Source organism: Sphaerodactylus townsendi, linkage group LG09 (genome assembly GCF_021028975.2).
Source record: "Sphaerodactylus townsendi isolate TG3544 linkage group LG09, MPM_Stown_v2.3, whole genome shotgun sequence".
Lineage (NCBI taxonomy): Eukaryota > Metazoa > Chordata > Lepidosauria > Squamata > Sphaerodactylidae > Sphaerodactylus > Sphaerodactylus townsendi.
In genome coordinates, this window is record NC_059433.1 from 80,394,504 (window position 1) to 80,421,999 (window position 27,496).

The 27,496-nt window shown below is 40.7% G+C and overlaps 1 protein-coding gene across 1 annotated transcript in view; it reads left to right on the forward strand.

Moving 5' to 3' along the window:
* CSMD3 (CUB and Sushi multiple domains 3) overlaps positions 1–27,496 on the forward strand; it is a 751,931-nt gene that overhangs the window by 374,060 nt on the left and 350,375 nt on the right. The window contains exons 7-9 of the mRNA XM_048507427.1: positions 2,199–2,276; positions 18,633–18,720; positions 21,118–21,242. Of these exons, the coding sequence (XP_048363384.1) occupies positions 2,199–2,276; positions 18,633–18,720; positions 21,118–21,242 (291 nt within the window). The remainder of the gene's footprint in view (positions 1–2,198; positions 2,277–18,632; positions 18,721–21,117; positions 21,243–27,496) is intronic.

Below are 27,496 nucleotides of genomic sequence, written 5' to 3' on the forward strand. Positions count from 1 at the left end.
TCTGCATTCTTTGTTTCACAGCTGCTCTAAAACAGCTGCAAAATACCCTAATTCCCAGTTCTAGAAGGAGAAAAAAACCTGCTAAAAATGGAAATGTCACCCTTTTGCCAAATTACAGCACAAATACATATGTTTCAAGGAGACAGCTGAAATGGTCTAATTAAAAGCCACAGTAACTGATGTTATTTATTTTTTTTAAAAGTAAATAAAAATTAGCTAATTAAACATGTTTAAATATTGATGTAATTACAGTGCTTATCACACGGCCAAAGAGATATGGAATACTTTGGTAAACGAAGTAACTAATTTAGCACTAGCATTATATATGAACCACACTTTGTAAGCAGGGTAGTAAAAGCTGTTGAATTCACCGGGACTTGCATAGGATTGTGCTCTCAGAAAAACTAACATGTTGCGATTAGAAACAAAACATGGTTTCCCTCTCTCTCACCCTCTCTTTGTCAGAGCACAGAAGTGTTCATTTGATCGTGTTATTTTGTAGTAATTGTATGTCCTATGTAAAGATAAATCCCATTAGGAAGATGGCTAGTGTGAATTCCAGGGCCAAGATTTCCATTTGCTAGAATCTATGCATTTGTTCAGTATGTGAACCCATTTGACATTGGGCTATCCATAGCAAAGCATGTTGAAACTTTTGTCAGATTTAGTCAGCGGAAAACACTGCCGACTCCCCCAAATACCTGGTTATTCTACAACACAGTTATGGCTACTCATAAATGTGTGACGCGATTTTTGGTTCCCTACTCATAAATGTTGTCTGAGTACAAAGCGTCATCCAACATAAACTCGTTAGTATTGCCACCTTATTCTCAACCCATCAGATAAGATGGAAGCTTCCCCGTTCTGAGCTAAATACAAACCTCTCGGCTTTCCCACGTGGTAGAGCAGCAGCCATGTCAACATGTCTTCAGACTGCAGTTCACGTTATCCTCGTACATCCTGCTTGGTGTATATTTGCAAGGACACTGTGGGGACAAATTGGAACAATGCACGAGCAATTTGCTGGGCTGTATCAGTGTAACTACCACTGAAATGTGCTAGAAGGGTCCTTATGATTGAATCAATCAGGGTAGCGTTTTTTTTCCCCCCTTCAGAGAACGATTTCACACACTGAACTGATTTCCATATAGATAGATTGGCCATTCTTTGTCTGGATCTGCTCTTACATGATATAATACTGTGATTAAAAAAAGGTTGCATTTCTTTTCATTGATATTTTTTCCCCCTGTAATTAAATGCGGTTAGCAGCGAAAGAGAAAGAGAGAGAGAAAGGGGAGAAACCAATGTTTTCATGCTTTACTTAACATTGTCATTGCTTTACCATTGCTTGGGTTAATATCCTCTGAGGACTTATCATGTTCCCCATGGACAGAAATTTGAGCCCATATAAAAATGTGCTACAGGCTGGGTTGGCGGGGGGGGGGGGGGGGACATTCCTGTGTTTTAATATGGGGGAAAGGTTTTGACAAAAAGAACGGAGGTAAACGTACTGGTTGTATCCATTAATAAGGGCAATAAACTCCCATTAAATGCCGATAAAGTTTCGGAAGTAGGGTTGCCAACCTACAGGTGGGGCCTGGAGATCTCCTGGAATTGCACTGCAGCTCTAGATGACAGAGATCACTTCCCATGGAGAACAAAATGGCTGCTTTGGAGGGTAGGCTGTATGGCATTAAACCCTGCTAAGGCCCCTCCCTCCTCCAAATCCTATCCTTCCCAGGCTCCTCCCCAAAATCTCCAGGAATTTCCCAACTCAGAGTTGGCAACCCTATTTGAAAGCGTTCTTGCATCCCTCATCCCAAAGCCTCAGTTTTCCAGGTTCCATTATTGTACGATAAAACCCAGCTATGGTTCATGGAAACTGGCGTATTTCAGTCTATCTGCATTTTGCATAAGAGGCACCAACTACTTATTACAGGAAAAAAAGAAATAAAAGATGCATAATCTTGTTTGTTCCTGTATGTTTTATTTTACATAAACTGGGTTAAATGTTTGCCTTTTGTGTAAAAGAACTCCCTTTATGGGCACGCAATATTTTCCTCCCTCTATGGTTACACAGTACTGTTGGAAATCGTTGACTTCTAAATTTTTACCTCCACGGTTAAAAATGTCAGTTGAAATGAACTCTTGTTAGATTGTATTGCCTGATACCTGTTTTTGTTTGTTTTCTTAACTAGTGAAAAAGGCCATAGATTTTAAATCTAGAGGATTTAAATTGTTTCCAGGGAAAGACAACAGCAACAAGTTTTCTATCTGTGAGTGTACTTCTTTTTGTTACTTTTTTCTAGTGCAAGAGTGACGTTTGTGCTGTTTGTGCTGTTTGTGTGTGTTTTCAATATTGCTCATCTTTATCGGAAAGTTAACCTGCATTAAATATTTCTTCTGCAGTCTGCATGGTGAATGTGAAAGTGGTGTTGTACTCTGAAGAGTGACTCTGTGCAAAACTGGTGTCATTGGACTGTGTTTTCTTAAAAAAATAATGGCTCTACAAGTAGATATTTGTCCTTCTCTTAACAGTAAGATTTCATTTGACATGAAATTAATAATCCTTCTGTGATTTGTATGGCCTATGAAATCAAAACCAATAGTGCAGTGCAATCTTTAAAATGTCTGCTCACAATTATCTTCAGGCTTACTACAAGATGATAGATTTGTGATCAAATCTTTCCACTGATTTTTAAATGCTAGTAGAAGCTCTGAGCAGGCGCAGTTTCAATTTGGGCTACAAAAAGAGAAAATAGTGTGAAGTCACTTCCTGTCTGGTTTGTTTCACAAATTTGTTTCACAAATGGAAATCTTCTCTTCCTGCCATTGTTAGCCCTCATTGTGGGGTAAAGACCAACAAAAGAAATATCTGTCTTTTTTTCTGCTTTGTCGCTAATAATAATACAGGGTTAGGTTAATGCTTAGGGATGGGAGGATTAGACCTCCTCTTTTCTAAAATACAGTTAAAAGTCATCATTTCCCTAGATTTAATAAGTGCATTTAGAATGTTGACCTTCTAGAATGGGTTCAAGACCTGTTGCTGTAATGGATAGAAATGGCATGTCAGTCCACCATGTATAAACACCGATATTACGTCCCCATTCTGAAGCACAATGTAAAGGTCACTGGGGAATATTAACATTCAAATAACCTCAACAGAATTTTCTGTCCATCAAATGGATTGAAAAGAGTGGCAGCTCAGGGCAAAACAAGAGTTTGGTTGTTTCTGAACAGCTCAAATAAAACATTTTACAGACTTTTTTAAAAGAACAGCCCTTTCTGCACGAGCGCTGAGCGGGGGTGCATCAGCATAAATTATGCCAATGCACCCCCCCTCCCCCGGGACTGTTCGCACAGACGGTCTCAGTAGGGGTGCAGGGGAAGGCGCAGCCTTCGGACAGGCTGCGCTTTCCCCAGCCAGCTTATCTGCTCCTGCTGGCCTGCTATGCAAACATCTCCCCAGGGATGGTGTTTTTGCTGTCCCTGGGGCACTGTATTCTGCCCGTGTGGAAACAGCCAACCATTTTAGCATACTGCAGACAAAAAAGCATTGCTAGGGAAAGTGGTTCTTTTCCCCACCTCCCCACTAGCTCTCACTTTCATTTTTGGCACAGTTCACGCCTGCCGTTTCCTCCCACTCCTCCTTGCCACCTGCCGTTTGGTGAAGGTTTCCTTTGGAGGTTATCTCTGTTTGCAGCTCACCCACTTGCCATTTCCGAGTAAAAAGTAAATGAGTGAAGTTAGTTTTGACTGCCGATTTGGCACACATCTCGTTTTCCCTCTTTTGTTGCTGTTTTGAGAGAGGTGTCTTCAAACTACAATTATTCAAAATGATTGCAGATTCTCGTATTGTGTCATCGTTGCTTCGAAGACACCTCCCTCAAAACAAAACAAAAAAAGAAGAAGTAGAGATGTGAACCAAACTGGCAGTCAAGGCTAACTTTATTCACGTACTTTTTAACATGTTTTCACAAACACAGTTTTGCTTTTTGGCGCCTCTGTGTTGTTTGTCAACTTACCTTCTTTCCCCATGAAGCTCCACGGGGATGAGGGGACATGCCTCGTGGCCTCCGCTTCCCCAAAGCATTGCCATGGCCATGGGGCATATTCCCTTGTCCCTATGGTGCTGCGTAGGGAAGGGAACGTAAGTTGAAAAACAAAACAGAGGTGCCCCCATGCAAAGGCACTTCCACAGGCCATGGCCACTCTGGGGCAGCCCATTCGGAAGCGTGTGAATGGTCCTAGGGCTCCACTGGTATAATTTATACCAGTATGCAGCTGCTACCCTGGCCCATGTGGAATGGGCCTGAAGAACTCAAACTGTATATATTACTTTGTGCTATTTTGGGAGCACTTACAAAAAGATAGTACATGGCCTTTGCTTTACTTTTTGCTCAGGACCGCTTCCTTGCAATCTCTGTGTGTGTTGGTCAGGATGACTCTTTGCTTCTGGCAGCTTGATTGACTGAGTTTTTGCCTTCTTTTTCTTCAAGAATTGAAGAATTGCTTATCAGTAGCATCCAGGCAGTTTCCTGTGTAGGCATCTTATAGAACAAGATTTATTTTGTTCAGCGGTTGATCATTCTTGGAGCCATGCCACTAGTCAGCCACATGGAAGACATGCAAAATTTCAGGTTTTGATTATGGTGAATCATACGGCCAGTGCTACAGATGTCCCTTTTGGGGACACTAGTCAAGCTAAGATGTAGAAAGGCATCAAAACTATCCAGTTCTACCTTTCTTGCTAGCCTTGCTCCACCAGAATCCATTAACAGGACTGTTCTCCCACAAAATGAGGATCCAAAAGATTATGCCCTTTTTGGGTTTTTTATAATAAAAGTATGCATATAAAAATAGCAGGCTTAAGGATCAAGCATATATAAAGAGTAGAACAGTCTCTTTGCCAAAAAACGAAAGCATTCCCCCCTCCCCCCGGCAAAATAACTTCAAGCACTAAGGCCAGTTTGCACCAAAGGGCATTTCAACCCTACACAATATATGGATATTTGTTCCTCAAAAATGCAGGTATATTTCACCAAGCTAAATAAAGCTGAAGTGGATCTGTCAGAGTTCACTCTGAAAAATATTTTGAGGACTAGTATCTGTCACATTAACAGCAAGTTGCTACAAGCAAAGGAAGGGAAAAAATGGCCAGGCACATTGGCCCTTTGACATCCCTCACTGAACATGTAACAGGGAAGTGTATACCACCATTCATTCAGATCCCTTCTCACTGAATAAAGCAAGGAGCTTTGTAACAGACTAAAAATGTCAGCAAAACTATCTCCATTAGTTTGTAGCTACATATTTGTATGATGCATTTTCTGATGAACTTAGCCCTGCAGGAAAGTACCACCATTAGTGGAAAAGATCTGGGGGACCCAACTTATTATGTATTGTCTAAGGCTTTCATGTCCAGATTCAACTGGTGGTTGTGGGTTTTCCAGGCTGTGTGGCTGTGGTCTGGTAGACCTTGTCCCTAACGTTTTGCCTGCATCTGTGGCTGGCATATTCAGAGGTGTGTCACAGAGAGAAGTCTGTTACACACTGTGTCCCCATCTCACTGGACATAGTGTGTAACAGACTTCTCTCTGTGATACACCTCTGAAAATGTCAACCACAGATACAGGCGAAACGTTAGGAACAAAGTCTACCCGCCACGCAGCCCGGAAAACCCACAACAACAAAGTTATTATATTCACTGGCATTGTTCTGGTGTAAAAAATATTGAAAATATCTCCATGATGTGTTGCTGTTCTTTGCTCCAGATAGGACAGAAATTGGATCCAGGGTCTTATGCACACTTTTTGTTTGAACGTCTGAGAATGGACGAGATGAAAATCTCCCTTATTTACATGACTGACATTCTGTTGAGCAGGCAAAACCAAGAAGGAAACTAGAAATACCTTATTCAAGTACCTGAAGTCAGCAAATACTACTTTTGAAAGGAAAGAGCTGTTGGTACATATTTGCCGTTTTGTACTGTCACTTTTCAGAGTGGATCCACATTTGAAAGATGTAAATACGTTCTGTATGCATAAAGATGTGTATGCTCTGTTTCCTTCTTCACAAAGAAATGACATTTATTGAGTCTGTGCGAAACCTTGGCAGGGTTTGTTTGTGTTAATTATCTGCACCTGCATCAGCTGTGTCGGAAGCGGTGTCTCAGGTTTTGCATGGTGAGACTATGCCCTTAAGAAGCTGCATTTCAGTGGAATTTCTGCTGAAGATGCCCTGCATGACCCTGCAAACTATGGAAGTTTGGGCAAGAAGGAGAAACAAAGTAGACCACACTGTACTTAATTTTGCATGTGTACATACACACTCTCAGACAGCTAATTTCCATTGTCCCAGTTGTTTAATTTTGAGTGAAGGAAGATCTCCAAGATCTGAGATGCGGGGGTTGAACTTGACTTTCAGACAAGCAAAACCACAAGCTACTAAACTATGGATGTCTCTCTAGGAGAAACAAAGTAGACCACACTGTACTTAATTTTCCATGTATAGATACACAATATCAGACAGCTCATCTGCATTGGCCCAATTGTTTAATTTTGAGTGAAGGAAGATCTCCAAGGTCTGAGATGCAGGGGTTGAACTTGAGAGTTACAGACGAGCAAGACCACAAGCTCTTCTACTAAACTATGGATGTCTCTCTTCTTTTATAGCAGTTTTTAGTATTGTTCGTTCAGTTCATAAAATAGGTTCTCCTTTAAAAAAACCCCAAGAAATGTTTTAATATTTAAGATGTGTAATAAATTTCTGAACAAGAGAGGCTGTATTGAATTACTGGGAGTGGTAGTGGAGGACAGGAGACAAAGGAAGAAGAAATTATTTCCCCTTCCTCTCTTATTTCTTTCCTCCCTGTGCGCATGGAACAGGATGCGACAAGTCGATGCATTGATTTTTTTCCCTCAAGCTTCTGTATGACCAAAAACTTGGCTGGAACATTTTCAAACATAAAATAGAAGAAAATATATGCCCTCCTTTTTCTTTTGTGGAAATCAATAAATGAATATAGAACACCATTAGACAACAGGTGTAACTTCTTCTTTTTTTGCAATGCTTTAACTAAAGCCAGTCCATACATTTTTTAACACTGTCATTCGGTGATGCCATTGCTACTAACATCCAACCTTGATATTACTGATTTTAATGATGTCATCTACTGCTACTGTTACTTTTAATTGCAGATACTTATTTAGTTCATTAGGCACTGGGCAGTATATAGAGCGATTTGGCCCAAACAACTTGCTTGTTATACAGGCACTCATGGAGGAGAATTAATTGGAAGTTAGAAGTCTAAACTCTGTGTGGGACAGGGGTGGACTACAGGGAGAAACTGTGTAATTTTAGGATAGATTAAATGTGGGTCACAGTAGAAGAGGGCGAAATCAAATATAAAGGCAGACTTGCAAGCCAGGTTGTCAGGATGGATCATGATATTGTGCACAAGGATCAAGATGAATTGAGAAGGAACCAGGAAGGGGAAAAAATAAACAGTGTCAGTATTGGGCATATTAAATTTACAAGTATTTTGAAGAATCACATAGAATGAAAAGATTTGGAGCTGGACAGAAACCAAGAAATCTGGAATAGTGACATACACATGGTAACATTTTCATGTATTTGCTTATTTTAATGTATAGTCCACCTTCCTCAATGGGACTCAAACAATGGGCAGCCCAATCTGGCCGGGGGGGGGGGGGGAGAATCCTGCTCTGGAGCCCAGCAGAAATGTTCTTGCTGCCGGTGCAAGGGCCAAATGTGTTTTTGGAGGGGCAACTTACTCGCGCAGCTGGGCGCTGTGTGGCTCCTGTGCCAGAAGCTGACTTTATGGCCCAGGACCACTGGCACAAAATGCTGCACTGGTGTGGTCGGGGGTTGGACAGGGATCAGGGCTAGCCTTAGTCGGGTTCCAGAGCCCAATCAGCTCCCTCACACTGGCAGAGCCACTGGCAAAGATATGCCACAATTTTTGTAATTCTATTCCCAATTATGGTGGATTTTCACCTTATTAAAAACTTTTTGGGACTTCCTGCACTGCAGGAAAGCCCTCTTGAGGATGCTGAGTGGCTCTGGACTGGCACCATCCCCACCCACCCACCAGTTCTGGATTGGATTTTTAAAAAATAATATAACTATGAAGTAAGTTGATTACAAACATATGGAAACATTTGAAAGGTGACATCAATATATCTCATTCTCAGTTTGGCCAAACCTATGGATATTTAAATCCAGAGAGTGGAGCCATGTACAGACAAGACATCATTCTACAGATCTGAAAAATACAAAACCAGATTTGCAGAAAATCTTTTAAAAATGGAGTGTTAACTCCAAAAGAAAAAAAAATAGAAGAAGCACCTAGACCCGTGGTGGCGAACCTTTGGCACTCCAGATGTTATAGACTACAATTCCCATCAGCCCCTCCCAGGATGATCAATTGGCCATGCTGGCAGGGGCTGATGGGAATTGTAGTCCATAACATCTGGAGTGCCAAAGGTTCGCCACCACTGACCTAGACCTTTGAGGAATGAATGCCCTCACTGGCCCTTGGTAGGTACCAACAATTTTGCCAGCTTTGGTTTCTGCCAATGATATGCGGAGGGGGCAGACCCTTTCCAGTGCTGTTTTAGCCTTTGAGGGAGGACTCATCAGAGCCAAACCTGGCAGCTACCACCAGGCAACCTGCTGCTGTGTGACTTGGATGACATCACAATTGCAGAACAAGTTATACTGAAGTTGCCATGCCACTGGTATGATTTCATTTAAGGCAACCTCACATTACAAAAGCTCCAGGAAGCTCTGGGCTGCTTTGAAGTTATACGATGCTGCAAATCTGTGCAGCCGTAAGACCTTCATTATCTTTCAGTTGGTCTACCAACCTTTTTCTTCAGGTTGCTGTCAACCCTATTTAAGCCCCACCATTTCAACTAGGGTGTATGTCTCATTTCCAAGTTTGTTGGACCCTTGAACAAGCCAAGGGCAATCATGTGATCATCTCCTTACAATTAACTCTTGGTGAGTAAACAATCGTAGTTAAGGAACATTAATATCTTTTTGTGAAAGACCTTGTTCTCACTGAGTATCACTTTAAAACCAAATAATAGTGACAGATCAATTTTCACTACTGGCAGCAAGCTCACAACAATATGATTGAAGTCTAAATCAAATTAAAACTATGTCTTCACTGAATTGTAGATGGGATCCTTGTAGCCTTTTATTCAGCCAGTGTTTAGTCAGCCAGTTCTGTTTATTAAGGCAGTAGAAAGTATCTTTTTAAGTTAAAGTAAATGATATAACAGTGTTTTTCAAAGACTCATTTTAGAAACAATACATTTAAAACAATCAGGCAATATGATCCTTGATCTTGAAAATAAGTGGCTGTCATGCCGCCACTCTATCACTAAATGGAATACGTTAGCAGATGTATACAGATGAATAATTAAAGTAAATGTCTTGGAAAAACCTTATTATCAAGACATCAAAAAATCACTTTCCTTCCCTCCTTTTATGAATGTTCTCTCTTAACATATTTTGCTTTTGCTGCAGGAATCAAGAACAGCACACATTAATAATAGAATAACTTTATGAAGAGTTTTACTGTCTTAGGGCACACTTTTCAAGCTATGGGGGTCATGGGGCCCAGTTGTATTATTTATATGGAACAATGACAGATAGATGGTGAAATTAAGGTTGAAACATGCTAATGGATAAATGGCAAAACCAAAACCAAAACACGGTGATACAGCTTCAACAATAATATTCTGTTATGAGTGGCAACTTTTTTTATTATGCATGTTGAGGGGCCTTTTATATCCATGACGTTATTCCAATCCTATTGGAAGCAAGTAGTTCATATAGTGAAATATCCAAAGAACCACACAGTTAGTTCCAGAGGTGGGATCCAACCAGTGCTCATTTTTTCTGAGCGCCGAGAAGGGGTTACTAAAGCAACCTCCCTGCCCAATAGGGACTGGAGGTGCGTTTGTGCGGCGACACCACTGTTTGAATCTCACCACCATTGGAACCTGTTATTAAAATTTTTGGATCCCACCACTGGTTAGTTCCATCTGCTGACTGGATTTTGCTTTCTCAAACATGGATCACTCTGCTGGATGGAAATAAAAGAGGTTTAAAGCAATTTGGGGGACTTCTGTTCATGGAAAAGAAAAAGAAAAATACTGTGTATTAGGGTTGCTAGCTACCAGGTGGGACCTGAGGGCATACAGCTCATCTCTACACTGTAGAGATCAGTCCTCCTGGAGAAACCAGATGCATTGGAGCATGAATTGTATGACATTGTACTACACTGAGGCCCCTGTCGTCTCCGAACCCCATCTCCAAATCTCCATAAATGTTCCAGTATGGATCTGGTAACCTCTGTCCCCCACTCATCCAGTTGCCAGTGGGACTCTACTGCATTCACACATGATCTGGGGTGTGCCTGTGGATCCTGGCCTAATATTGTTATGTATATCAATTACTGCAAAAGAGAAAAAGAGAGAGAAACAGCAAAACAAGCCCAAATTTGCTCATCTTTTGGTAAATATGCTTGTCAAATACCTAACACGTTTGACAGTGATTTCCAACTATTTGATGGGATGCTCAAAAAATGTGTTCAGCTGAAGACATACAGAGTTGCTTGATCCCCACCTAATGTTGTTAACTCTGGCCTGGAAAATTCCTAGAGATTTGGAGGTAAAACCTGGGGAACCTGAGGTGAGGGAATTCAGTAGGCTGTAATGCCATGGAGTCTACCCTTCAAAGCTGCCATTTTCTCCAGGGGAACTTATCTCTGTATCTAAAATACCAACAATACTTTTGGGAGAGCTCCAGGCCCTCTCTGGAATCTCTGACAACCCTAGAACCACCCCACTATTTTAAAAAAAAATTCATTTAAATTTACATTTGTGCATTTTAAGTGACTTTTTTGTTCAAAACAAATTGTATATTATATTAAAGTACCATTGAGTCATATTCCTGTAACACAAAAAGCCGATGCAGGGAGAACTCCACAAATCCCTGAAAGACATTCTTTTCCTGAACTACAAAGGGAAACTCGAATGTGAATATGGGGTGTGGCCACTGTGTACTGATACAGTCTAGACACAATCCTACTGAAGTTTAAGTCACCTTGATTTCAGTGGAAAACATACGCTTGATTTGCTCCTAAGGGAAGTAAATGGATTTTAAATTGTTCTTAATTCTGTCCATAAATAAGGTTGGATCATAGCCCATATAAATTACATAGCTATGTCTTAAAGGTAAAGGCAGGCAATCCCATGTGAAAGCACTGGGTCTTTACTGACCTATGGAGTGACATCACATCACAATAGTTACTAGGCAGACAGTTTATGGACTGGTTTATATTCCCCAGTCACCTACACTTTATCCTCAGCAAGCTGGGTACTCATTTTATCAACCTCAGAAGAATGGAAGGCTGTCAACCTTGAACCGGCTACCTGAAACCGACTTCTGTCAAGATCAAACTCGGGTTGTGAACAGAGCTTGGACTGCAGTACTGCAACTTACCACTCTGGCTTAAAATAGTCCAAATTAATTATATGTAATATTCTTTTCCTTAGTAATTATTTTCTCATCTTGTATTTGATGGATGTGCCTGCACATATTCATTCTGGTTTTTTTTTCATCTCAGGAAAACAGTTTATCAATATTTATTTGGTTCAACTAAATTTTTAAAGGAATATCATGTTGAAATGCAGTTAAGACTTACTAGTAGGATGATATTCTCTATTTTTTTAACACTGATATAATTTGTAAGAATTTAAATGTGCCATCTTCAGATCAGTTATAGAGAGATTACAGACATGAAGATACTGGAATTTAATCTGAGACCTGGCCAAATAGAAGAGATGATGGATATATTAGTAAAATTCAGCTACATGGTCATTTAAAGTATTTCTTTACCACCTTCAGAGGTGGGATCCAGCAGGTTCTCACAGGTTCCCGAGAGTAGGTTACTAATTATTTGTGTGTACTGAGTGGGGGTTACTAATTGGTGATTTTGCCACGTGATTTTTGCCTTAGTTACGCCCCTCCTCTCAGCAGTAGCGCGCAGAACGTGCAGCAGTCTAGCAGGAGGTGCACCAGCGTGCGTGGCAGCCTAGCATCTCACGTGCATTCGCTTCTCGCCCAGAGAATCAAGAAGCGGCTTCGTCCTGCCACAGTCCTCAGCCCATGGGGAATGCCCCACCCCAGGAATGCCCGGTTACGCCCCCGTCATGCCCCGCCCAGCCCCATTGGCACTATGCCACAGTTTGAATCCCACCACCATGGGAACCTGTTACTAAAATGTTTGGATCCCACCACTGACCACCTTATTTCTTGGTTTCAAGGAGGCATACAATGTACCAACCAAGTTGCAAAGGTGTAAATTAACCAAATTAAAACTGATCAAAATACACAATCTATCAGTGTAAAAGCATCCAGACATAACGCACCTAAGAGTAGAAACACATAAGATCAACAAACTAACAATTAACTCTTCACTCACCATCAAATGGTCTCTGGAAGAGGGCCTATCTAATAGGCCTTCCTAAATGTATCAAAGTGCTCTCTTCACCTGCTCTAGCACTCCATTCTAAAGGGCTGGGCCTACCACAGAAAAGTACCTTTCCACACAAGGGCATGGGCCTTGCTCTTCCTCCTCTGTTTTCCCCCAGTCTGTCCTTAAAAGGCCTGTCTGGAGAAACAATGTCTCTGGGTTCTTCCAACTCCTCCTTCCAAGAGTTGTCACAATTGGCAGATCTTGGGGCCAATGAAGTACTAGTCTGGGCCTCTCTCTACCAAGCCCTCACTCTCTGGGAACATTCAAAGTTGAGTATGATAAAGGCAGGTTTTTCCCCATTGTTCTTCCTCCCTTCCTCCAGTACATTACAGGGTGAGAGCCTGCGGGTTTCTTTGCTGGGCTGCAGAGTTGGGCCCATCATCTTCTCCACACTTCTTCCCTCCTTATCCTGCACTGTGGAGGCCATCTTTCAGTTTCATAATAAGCAAATGACCACCAAAATCTCATGAGTTGATTTCATGGTATCTCAACTGTGGTTTTAGCTGGTTTGGGCAATCGTTGAAAGCATCAATAATGTTGTCTAGGTAATTCAAAATGGCAAGCTGAATCCCATTAGGGAGTTTTAGGAGGTTTTGGTGGTCATTTTGCTCAACGCACTTTTGTTTTCTGAGAGAATGATACAGAATTGTTTAAAAGGATACAAGAAAAAATTCACTTTTTCCATACAATGAGATGATTTGTAAAGAAGGTATAGTCAGGATTTTAGACAAACTCAAAAATAAATTTACCATTTCACTTGGTTTATTTCTAATAATAGCTAAACAACAATAACATGGCTATGGAGTGATGGTATTTGTATATCAGATGCTTTATAAGATGCTTGAATTAGAGGGTGAGTTCTTAGCCAAAAACCAGTAACATCCATCCATCCATGCTATTTGTTAAAAAAAATGCCCATTTTTATCTCCCAGCTTCACTTTCTGTTTGGGCAGTTCAGAAGAATAAATACTGACTTCCTGTGGCTTTCATCTAGGTCACCAGGTGCCAACTGTCTTCTTTTGAATAGGGAACTGATTTTAATCTCTATGGCAACCTCCTTTCTTCCCACTGGAAGTAAGCTTTCAATCTCCCAAGCTTGATACAGTCATTATTAATGTACATATGATGATCCACCAGAAGTTTGATTACATTCCTGTGTTTGCTCCCTTTTGGCAACACTATAATCAGAATGGTTATCAAACACTTGGCAGGCTACGGTACATGACTGGTAGACTGTATCGGGCTAGGTGCATCAGACACCATGCAGATTTATGTTATTCAGGCTTGTTTATACAGGAAACATCCAGTTTTTACAACAGGAGATGAATGGAAGAATCAAAAGCAAATGGCCAGTATTAGAAGGAAACTGAGCTGGAAATGAAACAATGCTGTTTTCAATAAGGGAGTGGGATCTTCTGGCACTGGCAGGTCCGCAGCAGGATCTTTAGATATGGCATCAAAAACCGAGCCAAATGCTTCTATTGTACTTTCCACTTATAGTGTACAAATAGCAATTGTCACATTGAGATTCTGTGAACCTGATCTTAAAAAAACCAGCCATGAGAACTATATACTCACCAATTTATTTTATTTCAATTTATTTGGTTTGGTTTGTTTTCCATGCCTGAATGATTCCAGGAATAGATTCCAGGCCGAACGCCCTTGCAATCAAATAAACAATAACCAACTCTAAAATCAGATACAATGACAAAATTGGTAAAATCAAATAGAAAAAACAGATTGTCAAATTGATGCAGGTATTGCCCAGATTAAATACAGTTCTGGATCCAATTTTCTTGGCTGCCAGGGCAAAAAAGTGACATTTTATAGGAAACAAAAGGATAATTATTGGAAAGGAGAAAGGAGAACTTCTCCAAGTCACTTCAATTTTTAATACAGTTTTGGCTTGAATTTTCCAGGCTGCCAGGGCAAAAAGTGACATTTTCTAGGAAATGAAAGGATCACTATTGGAAACGAGGCAAGAGAGATTCTCCAAATCACTAGAAGATTTAATGTTTGCTTAAAAAGCAACAAGAAATTAGGATCTAGGTTCTTTATAGAGAGAACAGTGTAGTAGCACATATTGAGGTAAATCCTCAGGTTCCAAAACTTTACAACTACAAAGGTGAGGGGCCATTGAGGTTTTGGTATAGCATCCAGCTAACAAGACTGCTGGCATAGTTTAAAATCTAATTGATATGAGCCACTCTTGGATAATATGAAGCGATGTTAGACAAATATGAGGCTCTGTGATAATCCATTCTAAATAATTTAAATCAGGGACAAAATTTAGACAGGGAGATTAGCAACCTGCTAGATGCTACATCACATTTATACACTCCATCATGGTACAACCTGGTATAAGAATGCTCTGGGTATCATTCAAGATGGAATAATGAATAAGAATGGTGTTATAAAACACTGACAGGATCATATATTAAATACAAGTATTAAGCAATCTATTTTGGTGTCTGAATTAAAAGTGTTAGTCATTATGAGGTCATGAGCTGAGGACCTATCTCATGTAGCTTTTTCTTCATAATCTAAGTTAGATTTAGGGACCATAGCAAGACAAAGTTATATTTCATTAGATGGCCAGATAAAGTTTTGATACAGCAGGCAGCTATGTTACCTTACTGGTGTTGTTGAAGTTGTATAGGCTGTTGTGGGGGTTTCTGAGCTGTGCGGCTGTGATTCTGGTAGTTTTGCTCCTAACATCTCACCTGCATCTATGGTTGACATCTTCAGAGGCATGACATTTTACTCAGGTGTGGAGAAAGGGAAACTGCGCCTGGGGCACGCACGTGCCCTGCACCACTGCCATGCTGCCACCCGCCCCCGCCCTGGAATGCCCCCGCCACACCTCCTCTGCAGTTGCACCCGGGGTGTTGCGCCCACCATACCCCGTGGGCGCCATGTTACTGATTTTACCCATGACATGCTTCTGAAGATGCCAGATGTAGTTATTGGCAAAAAGTTAGGAGCAGAATCTACCGTCCCACTGCCGCACAATCCAGAAAACTCACAGTAGCCAATTGGGAAAGGAACTTGAATCACCTACAAGCAAGGAAAGTAGGTCAACATTGTGTTTCCTTAATTAGCTCCCAGACTCACTCTTGTGTGATATTGTCGAGTTCAGTTCATCCAACAGGACATACTTGAAGGCATGTTTCATTGGAGTGCAACTGTTAGCTTTTTGTCTTGTCTTTTTCTCCTCAGTAGATCCTTGCAAAACGCAAAGAAATGAGGTGAGAGTAGATTTTGTGTGTATATCATTCCCGTACACAAATAGCTCAGCTTAGCCCAAGCTCTCCAGAGCTGGGAATTAAGCAGGATTAGTCACAGTCAGTTATTGGACAGGAGACCACAAAGACCACTGGTTGCAACATGGAGGATGGCAGTGGCATACCATTGCTCATCTCCCACCTTGAACACCCCACAGGTAAGATCACCATGAATCAGCTAAGACTTAATGGCCTATTCTTCTTCCAGGCCAGGCTATTAGTGTATCAAAATGTAGATCTGAATATTTGAGCTGCAGGAAAAATGGAGTTCATCAACCAGGAAGTAATGCTTCATTTGCTAGATAAAGGGCAATGGTCATGCTCCTAACCTAGCTAGACTTGTACTACACCCAGCCAATCAAGAGCCTTCATACTGCCTGCCAGTCGCTGAATGCACCACCCCTGATCTATACTATACCTGAAGATTAATATGTCATGTAAATGCAGACAGTTCTGAAAGGCTCTCAATTCAGGGCCATCTTATAGGCTCCCGGGTAAAGCAGTGTGTGAGATACATACGCATGTCTTCACGTTTGGTTGCAGAGATGACCATAATACTAAATCAAAGGCAAATGCTAGCGTTATCATAAAAATTAACTGTAATATGTTCATTATCTTTAGTAAAACACATGCTTAATATGCATTTTTCAATAACAAATATAGCTTAAAATGGAATTTATTTACATATTGACACAGCAAGTCACAACTTACATAGATTAGCATGTGGTCCCTGTGCTCGTGGAACCCCCAGGCAATTGCCCAACATGCCCATTAAGGTGATCCTGTCGCAGTTCAAGTCTTGGAGTCTCTGATAGGGAGGACACTTCAGAAATACTATTATACTTCAGAAATTACATGAATGCAGTGAATTTCATGTAAGTTAAAAAAGAGGAGTGTACTGGTAGAATGCTTTTTTTTAACCAAATGTTTGAACCTCTGCCATTCTGAATTGCACATATAGAGACTCAACAATATGGGAGAGATTTGTTCATCTAGAAAGAGCAAACACAACCAGTGTGCTTTTAGGATGACTGCCTTCTTGACCTCTCATTTTAGGCTTTGATCCTGAAATTTTTACTTGAATTTAATTTCATAGGATCTTGCCTACAGTTTATTTCTTGACTAGAACAGTAAAACCTATTTCACTTGAATGAGTGGGTAATGCAAACTGAATTAGTAATGAGTTTACAGACAGTGTGTGTATATGTATTAGGGCTGTCAATTCTGAATTGGCAAGAGTATAGAAATTTGGGGGTGGAGCCAGGAGAGAGCAGGCCTTAGGGAGGGGAGGAACCTTAATATGGACAATGCCATAAAGTTCACTGAACTCTGTAGGACATTAAGATGACCTCAACCAGGGCCAGGGCTTTGTTGGGCCTGGACCCAGCCTGGTGGAACTCTCTGTCATCTGACACCAGGGTCCTGCAGGATCTCAACCAATTCCACAAGGTCTGTAAGATGGAGATGTTCCACCAGGACTTCAGTTGAGACCACCCATTGTTGTAATATCATCCTGCCGGCCTCCCAACCACCTACCACCAACAGTACTACAGCTATTGAGTTATTTATTACCAACTAGTACCTGCAGTTATACATCTAAATCACAGGTGTCAAACTTGCGGCCCTCCAGATGTTCATGAACTACAATTCCCATCAGCCCCTGCCAGTATAGCCAATGCTCATGTTGAGAGGGACTGATGGGAAATGTAGTTCATGAACATCTGGAGGGCCACGAGTTTGACACCCCGGATCTAAATTGTCCACCCCTTTCCTGTTTACATCTCACTCCCCCATTAGACAATGTCAGTTTTACAGACTGAATGTATATGGTTTGTATCGTTATCTGTGGAGATATTTTAGATTGAAAAATTTAGTTTATTTTAAATGTGATGTCTTGTATTATTTTACTTGTTGTTAGCCTCCCCAAGCCTGAGTGTGGCCAGGGACAGATGGGGTACAAATATATATTTAAAAAAATATTCAAGGACATGTCCAGATGCTGACTGAATATTGTCTTTCTGCAAAAAATAAAATGGTTAGAAATATTGGTCCCATCATTTGCAGACAGTGAACAAATGAGCTTCCTAGTGTTGTCCAAGGCTCTGAACTCCAGCATAATACTGGCAGTACGGGAGTTGTTTCTCTGCAGCTGAAGAGATGAGAAGGTTACAAGACCATTGCCTGCATCTGTTCTACTGTGGGGAGTAGGGTCATGGAAATGAAGACTTTGTGCATTGCAGGTGATGAACACAAAGGGGTGTTCATTTAGTTTCTGTTTTGCTGTAATAACAGTTGAGGAACTTTACATTGCAGTTCATAGCCAAAACCTGCAACTAGGTCTTGTTCCTCCTACCGTTAAGATTCTCTCTGTGCCGTCTGCAATTCACAATCACCAGTCTTTGAAATATTTAGGACCTTCAGGAAGTCATGCAGTTCTATTCTGTGTCCCAGTTAAATTCTGAGGAAAGCTGAGAGGCAAATGAGGATTCTCCAAAAAAAGATTAAATACATTTTCAAAGGAGAAATGGGAGGTATGCACAAGACAGACAGACAGACAGACAGTGTTTCCAGTGCTTATGCTCATTTTGACAGGTAAAAAATTGTGCAGACCTCATTTATAAAGATAGAATATATATAAAAATTACATCAGTAAAATCATTTATGTATTGTCAGTGTATTTTCATTTGATATTCTAGGTATTCAGAAAAAAATGTTTTCCTCTAGATAGCTCTCAAGGTATCTGAAATCTGTTGTTTTTTTTTCTTTTGCAGTAAATGAAGGCGGTATTAAGCAGGCATCCAACTTGTGTCCTGATCCTGGAGAACCTGAGAATGGAAAACGGATAGGCTCAGATTTTAGGTAACATTTGCAACATGGGAAATAATAGATTTTGGAAATTTACTTTGTAAATTAACTGTAACATGTGTAAGAACACCTAGTGGACCACCATAATCATATGGAGAGTCACAACGAGAACATTCTTGGTAGATGTCAGTACAAAGGCTGCCCGTACATTGGACAATCCACATGGAAAGATGCTTGCAAATGTTGCAGATTATCAAGCAAATAAAAATAAATACAATTTCAGACATTTCCTACCTGACAATCCACCAACTTGCAGCCCTCCAGATGTTCATGAACTACAATTCCCATCAGCCCTTGCCAGTGTAGCCGATGCTCATGTTGGGAGGGACTGATGGGAATTGTAGTTCAGGAACATCTGGAGGGCTGCGAGTTTGACACCCTGACCATCTCACTGTTAAAGAGATCGTAATCTGACAGTGCTATCCTAAGCAGGGTTTTTCCTTTCTAAGTTTATTGAAACAACTGTGTTTAGGTAGGTATAATTCTGCTTAGGACAGCTTCTGTATATTTACTTTTGCCCTTCAACAACAACTGTTAGATTAACAGAGAAACACATGGGTCAAATTATTTAGGTTGTAATTCATTATTCCTCAGACACAGTTATTGGGAGACATTTTAATCTTCTTTGAGCATATTAATTAAGTTTAATTGCCATTATCCCTTAATACTTTATAATGTATACTCCTTAAAATTGACATGCAGTCCTCCACTGAAGTGAATATTAACATCTCTGCCTCATTAGGAGCATTCAAAGTTGCGGTTAGGCAGTCTGGTCTTCTCTTCTGTTGCAAATGCAAAGTTAAGTATTTATATTTACCAAGGATGCTGCAGTAATTCATCAGGTTCTATTTCTGGTATGGATACTGTATTTCTGCTGGTGCAAAACAAATTATGGTGAACTTGCCCTCTGTTCAGACACATCTGATTTATTTTCTGTCAGGGAAGAGAAAAATACATTATTGACTGATTGCTTGTTATGCAAACTCTTGCACAAACCAGTTTTGTTTTAAAACATCAAAGTATTTATCCAATTTACCTTTATGCAGTTTATGCCTGCAGTTCCTAAAGACAAAGGTATCTGAGAGATTCTGTGGAGTTTTCATGCCTATCCAATATTGTAGGGCAGAAAAGTGGGGAAATGTATTTAAATGCAAGGATAGGCTCCCCACCACACATCCTTGACATTTCTACTAACAGCATTTATATTTAAGCCACCATAGGAATATGACTCATATTGGATATTAGGACTGTGCACCATTTTTTCTTTGTTATTTTTCAGATGTAGGTTTATTGGGCCTGAAAACATTTGGTGTAGCCGAAAAAAGCTGAATACTCAAACTGGTCAATGGGCTTTTCCAGCTTTTGTTGGGAAACCGGAACATTTTTGGCTTTTTGAGGTTCTGGAATGGGCTGTTATTTGTAAGATAGAAGGACCAAATCTGCAGCACAATGGCAGGCAACTATCATTAGAAGAACTCCCGATTTTGGTTCAATGAAACCAATTTTATGGGTCCCCAAAGGATCCTCAGCTTACACTGGAAATTACTGAAAACCCCAGGCTTTGCAGTGAACTTACTCTGCCTAGAGGGGTTAAAAAAAGAAAAGAAAGAAATTCAGGCCAAAAACCTCTTCTGTGCTTGGTCAAAGAACAGTGCTGTCCCTCTCCTGATCTCCTATCAGCCACTCTAACTTTTGTCCCCATGTCCACCCTCCCCTCTAAAGAGGTTTTTGCAGTCCAAATTGAGATGTCAACAACCTTGCAAACTGCAGTGCAGAGTACATTGCAGCCATTGGCAAACAGGAAAACCCCAATGAGCACCTTCCCTCTTGTTGCCCTGGAATCCAGCCACAGGGTAGGAAAAGGGCAACAGGGAATTGTTCCTTCCAGAGTCACTTTTGCTAGCTCAGCAAAAGTCACTTGAAAGCCCATCAGAGCACCCGCCAAGATAAGTTCTTTGCGGGAATTACAATTTAAAGCCCAGTGATCAAACTCACAATTGGGCTTCATTCATTCATTCATTCATTCATTCATTCATTCATTCATTCATTCATTCATTCATTTTAAGATTAAAGAAAAAATCCCTTCAATAAACTATAAGAACAGGGTTGGGAGAAAAAAAGCTAAAGAGCTGGAAAAAAACAAACAAAAAGCTGTTCAGCTTTATCTAGATAGCTATTTTGCTGTTGTTGTTTATTTGTTTTGGGGGGTTGTCTTTTTTTCAGTTCAGCTTTATCCAGATGCACAGCCCTATTGGCGATTCCACATGAATTAAACTATACTCATGTTTGGTAACTAATGAGAATAATTAAAACATTCTAGAACACTTTGAAATATCATGTTACGTATCTATTAATTATTCCTTTCCCCCTTTTTGATGTCTTCAATTTTAGCCTGGACTCAACAGTACAGTTTTCTTGTGATGAAGACTATGTACTACAAGGTGCAAAGAGTATCACCTGTCAGAGAATAGCAGAAGTTTTTGCTGCATGGAGTGATCATAGGCCAGTGTGCAAAGGTAAATATATATACATTTACTTGTTTATTGCCTGTTTTCAGTATTTCTTGGTTCTTCTTTTTCAGTTTGTAATAATGAGAGCTGAGAGTATCATCCGAATGAAATCTGTAGAAAGTTTTTGATTCTTCTACTTCCAGTTGCTTTATATTATTTTGCTAATAATGTTGGTTCACTGCATTTACCCAGGACATTCACATATCCAAAATTGCCATAATGACTATCACTATTAGCTGAATTTACAGTTTGTCTTTCCCACTAGAACTCAAGATGGATTGCAAATAAAAGAACAATTCAATCAGAAAGCTGACTGAAAAAAAAAGAACTATTCAGTCAATCTTTCTCTTGGATATCAATAATACCAGTCTCTCCCACTTCCACTTAGAATCATAGAATCACAGAGTTAGAAGAGACCACAAGGGCCATCAAGTCTGACCCCCTGCCATGCAGGCACACACAATCAAAGCACTCCTGACACTCCTTAATGATCGGTTCTAGAATCTTTCCTTGTATTGATGTCAGGCTGACTGGGTGGTAGTTGTTCCGGTCCTCTTCCCCCCCCCCTTTCCCCCTTTCCCCATTAGCTTTCCTCCAGTCTGCTGGGATTTGTGTTCTCCAGGAGTTCGCAAAGATTATAGCAAGCAGTTCTGAGATTACTTCTGCCAGATCTTTTAATACCCCAGGATGTAGTTCATCAGGCCCTGGAGATTTGAATTCATTTAAAGTATTCAGGTATTCCAGTTCAAGCTCTTTGTTTATTCTGTGTTGATTTTCCCCATCTATCTTCTGATCCATTTCCCCCAATTGAGCACTGTTTTTCTTTTGGGGAAAAAACAAGGCAAAGAAGAGTAGTTCTGCCTTTTCTCGTCCCCTGTTAGAATTTCACCATCTTCTCCATTCATTGACTGTATCAAATCTGTTTTCTTCCTTTTGCTACAACCATAACCAAAAAAAGCCCTTTTTATTGTTTTTAACATCTCTCACAAGTCTGAGCTCAGTAGGAGCTTTAGCTTTTCTGACTTTCTTCCTACATGTCTTGGCTATTTGTTTGAATTCCTCTTTAGCAATTTCTTCCCGTTTTCTATTTCTTGTACATATCCTTTTTGTATATTAGCTCACTTGAGAGTTCTTTAGACATCCATCCTGGTTTCTTTAGACACCTCCCATTTTTTCTCCTCATTGGAACTGTTTGAAATTGTGCCTTCAAGATCTCACTGTTTAGAAACTCCCATCCATCTTGTACTCTCTTCTTTTTTTAAGTTTTCTTAACCATGGGATCACACCCAGTAGTTTCTTAAGTTTACTGAAAGCAGCTTTCTTAAAATCCAGAACGTGTGTCCGACTAGACTTAATTTGAGCCAACATTCATGATAACTTCTGAGTATCATCCCCAGCTCTGCAAAACCAGATATTGGCAGCTTTGAGAGTTGTAACAATTCCACAGCTGTCTGACTTCTTCTGAGTTTCTGGTTGTTAAGGAATTCTGGCAAGAAGCTGTTTTGGTAATTAACCCCCAGGTATGTTGTTTCCTTGCTTTAGGCTTCTGTATTTAGCTAAGTGGTTCACTGGCAGACACTGGTCTTCCTTGCCATTATCTTAAAACGGCTGAGGTGAAGCAACCCAGCTGTTGGGGATGCAGTTTCTGGAATTCTTCTGGTCTCATTTAGTTCAGAATCTTTCAGAGAATGGAGTCTAGTCTGGTTGGTCAGCTGCTAAAATGGCTGTTCTCTAAGCTACCTCAACATGATCTCACTGTCTCTTCTGCTAAGTGGAGGCGGATCCTGGTGGGTTCGTATTTTTTCACTCTCTCTTCCTTTTGGTTCTTTCTGATATCCTTATACTTCCAAGCATCAAACTGATGTCATTGTAGCATTGTATTTTGGGGTGTGAGATTATAGGATTTTTTAAAAGTTTTGTTTTAAATCCACGGAAGGGCGGGGAGGCAGGTTGTTAAGCTATGCAGGCCAGAAACTGTTGTGAATTTATTTGCACTGTTGGATTATGTGCCTTATGACAGAAAGTCAGGATATAAGGGAACCCAATACAAACTGTCTCATGTTAGCCACAGAAAAGAATATCTTCTTTTATTCATTAGAATCTGCTGCTGCTTCTACTTAAATCTCCCCATTCTTTAGTGTCTTCCCCTTTTCTCCTCTGTGTTACTTCTCATCTATTTGTCAGTTACAGTCTTTTCTTCTGACATATTATAGTTACCCTAGCTAATCCTATTCATTTTCATTTGGTTTCCTACTTCCTGTTAAATTTTGTGCTGTAGACCTTCCTCCCTCGTTTTCTTATGCATTCATAGCTGCTCTGTTTTTGCTGCAAGCAGAGGCGGAGTTAGGGGAAACTCCACCCGGGGCACATGTGCACGCTGTGCCCCTACTGCAACACTGCCCGTCCCCACCTTGGAATGCCCCTGGAACGCCCCCTCCACGGCCTGGCCACGCCTCCGGCTGAGCTCTATCCAGACATTGCACCCCACCCTGCCCCGTTGGCACTATGCCTCTGACTGCAACAATTAAATATCCTGCATAGAGTTGGGCTGCTTAAGATCTATTAGTGTCCCTTAGATTTAAGAAGAAGAATTTGGATTTATACCCCGCCTTTCTCTGCTGCAAGGAGTCTCAAAACAGCTTACAAACTTCTTACCTTCCTGTCTCCACAATAGACCCCTTGTGAGGCAGGTGGGGCTGAGAGAGAGTTTGGAGAGAACTCCCAAGGTCACCCAGCAGGCTTCATGTGAAGAAGTGGGGAAACAAACCTGATTTTCCAGATTAGAGTCCGCTGCTCTTAACTACTACACAACATTGGCTCTTCACACTGGCTGTGTAGCTATAGATAGGAGTGTAGACAAGAATTTCTGACCTGCAGGTGAGTCTTGGCATTTTCCCAGAATTACAGTTTATTTCCTGATATCAGTTCCCCTGGAAGAAATAGCAGCTTCAGAGAGCAAACTCTATGGCATCTTATTCCCACCGAGCTTCCACTTTTTTTACTATTTAAAAGAAGCTTCCTCCATGCGTATAGTGTGGACCGTTACATTGTCCAGACATTGAGGCATTTATTAATGAATGAATTTGTTTATTTTTAATGTATGTACATATTTTGCTTTTTGAATGGAGGTGCTGCTGCTGCTGCTGCTGCTGCTGCTGCTGCTGCTTCTTCTTCTTCTTCTTCTTCTTCTTCTTCTTCTTCTTCTTCTTCTTCTTCTTCTTCTTCTTCTTCTTCTTCTTCTTCCGTTTGCTCAGATCGTGCTGCGCTATATAATTGTTGAAAACCATTAGAAAGCTGAATAGGTGTATAGAAACTGCTATTCCTCTTCAGACATTCTTAACTTGGAACAATCGCATGGCGTTCCTGAATCAAGTAATCCCCTTCTATCCTCATTTATTCAGTGGTCATAAAAGGGTGGTTAGGACTGCACTGTTAATGTCACCAAGACAGCTGAGCAGGATTGTGGAAAGATCCTCTGTTCCAGTTCACTGCATACATGGGAATGAATATATAAATTTTACACCCTAGCAACTCTTCCTGCAATCTTGTGGCGGGAGCACCGATATTCAATCTACGGTGGTTTCCCATGAACAACCAAACTTCTTGAGCATAGGATACTGTTGCAATCCCATCTTAGCTCACAAGTATAGGCATGTCAACCACTATTCATACTAAAAGGGAGTATCTCTTTATCAGGACTTATCTCAGTTAAAAATAATCGACTTTGTTAAAGAGTGTGCCGGTTTGCTGCAAAACTCTTGTGTTCCTGGTTTTGTTGTTGAAAAATGAATTCCAGTTTAGCCTAATTGTCATGCAATTCATTGTTCATAAATTACTTTAAATGGGAGGGAGGTATACAGCAGGTAATATTCTGCAGACAATGTCTTTTTTGCAAATAAATAAGACGCCAGTTGTGTGAAACTCAGCAAAGGAAACCTTTGGAACTGCTGAGCTGTTGTTGCTAGTTATCTGCCATTCACTTCAGAGCTGTGGTTTGTGATTTAAATCTGAAACAGTTTTATTTCTGGAAAGTGTCCCATATTCTGTTGCTGCTGCACAGCTTGCAAGATTCCTGCTGCTGGAGTTCCCAGCATAACCCATTTACTTCTGGGGTACTAAATTGTTCTTCAGTACCCCTGCAGGCTACATGATAATCTGTAATGGTTTGGCATCATTATTCTGAATGATAACGATTATTTACCACCGTGTAATAACATGAAATAATATAGCAGCCATTGAAAGAAGCAGGAGAAACCGTGTATGAAACACTGGCAAACTGTAATGATGGAGTGGCGTAGAACTGATTAAATGTAGTTGTTGTCTTCACTTGTGGACTTCTGCCTGAATGTTGGTAAACAGCAATTTCTTCTATTCCAGAGCTGTTTATTATCCAATTGCTTTCAGCATACCCTGGTGCCTTGCAACATAGGATATGGGATGCTGTGTGGTTTCCGGGCTGTACGGCCATTTTCTAGCAGCGTTCTCTCCTGACGTTTCGCCTGCATCTGTGGCTGGCATCTTCAGAGGATCTGAGAGTAGGAAAGGAAAGCTATCAGATCCTCTGAAGATGCCAGCCACAGATGCAGGCGAAACATCAGGAGAGAATGCTTCTAGAACACGACCATACAGCCTGGAAACCACATCACCCTAGTGATTCCAGCCGTGAAAGCCTTCGACAATACATTGAACATAGGATATCCTCTTCTAATTGATAGGCTTGGTTTTGAAATCCACTGCTTGGAGAAGACAATTGCAGAAGTATCTCCCGCAGCTACAAATGGTCCTGTTAGATTGTGTGTAATTTGGGACCATGATGTGAAGTCTGATCAGTGGCAAAAATACGGCTCAAATCTCCAGCATCGTTCTCTGATTGCCAGTGATCTGCTAAGGGCATTCTTCGACTGGGCCATCCTAAGCAGAATTACAGCCTTCTGAGTCAGTTTAAATGGATTAATTTAGAAGCATTAATTAGAAGAATTAATTAAGTGTGGCGTTGCGAATCTGTATGGAACTATTGGCAAGGTTTTCAATAATCCTGTGAGATGGATATCGACTGCAATTGCACCGTACCCTATTCCTCAATTGCAGGACTGGTAAAGACTTATAGTGCCATTCTAAGCTGAGTACACCTTTCTGAGCCAATTGACTTCAATGGATTTAGAAAGGTGTAACTCTGCTTAGGATGGTACTCATAATTATTGAGATCTTTTGCATCCAGGGTAAGCTTCTTCAGAAGTTGGTGTACCATAACCTGTTTCAAGGCTGGGGCAGCCATCCCCTCTTTTATGGAAGCATCAACTACCCCTTAAACTCAGTCAGGCCTCTTCCGCACATGCAGAATAATGCACTTTCAATCCACTTTCAGTTCACTTTGCAGCAGGGTTTTACTGTGCAGAATAGCAAATCCACTCGCAAACAATTGTGAAAGTGAATTGAAAGCACATTATTCTGCATGTGCGGAAGGGGCCTTAGTGAAGCTGTTGATCTGCTTTAGGAATGCAGTGAGGAGAATGGATCCTTGTTTACTTTGATGACTGATAGGTTGCTGATAGATATTTCAATAAATCAATTGTCTCCTGTTTATACTTGAAACTTACTGAGATTTTAAATCTCCCCACATTCCATGATAAATATGTAAGTATCTTGCTGAATATTGCAGTATCTATTTTTAATTATATGAGAGCTTTATTTTAATCAGCTACAAAACTGGGAGCCTTCCTTTCATCTATGCAAATATTTATATACAGATGTGTTGTTTCCCTTGGGAGCCAGCATGGTGTAGTGGTTAAGAGCAGGTGGTATCTAATCTGGAGAACCCGGTTTGATTCCCCACTCAAAGGCTTAGCAGAGGCTTATCTGGTGAACCAGATGTGTTTCCACATTCCTGCATTCCTGCTGGGTAACCTTGGGCTAGTCAGTTCTTCGGAACTCTCTCAGCCCCACCTACCCCACAAGGTGTCTGTTGTGGGGAGAGGAAGGGAAAGGAGCTTGTAAATCACCTTGAGTCTCCTTACAGGAGAAAAAGGTGAAATATAAATCCAAACTCCTCCTCTTCCTCCTACTTCTTCTACATGGTGAGATGCGTGCCCAGTATTTTTGTACTTAAAAGGTCAATTTTTAGTCTGAGCCCTATGGAATAGGGCAGGATAGAAATCGAATAAAATAAATAAAATAAATAAAATAAATAAATGTATCATGCAAGGTCATTTCAATCTAGAGCAATGACTTTAAAAAAATCAAAGCACAGTACTTGTGATGTG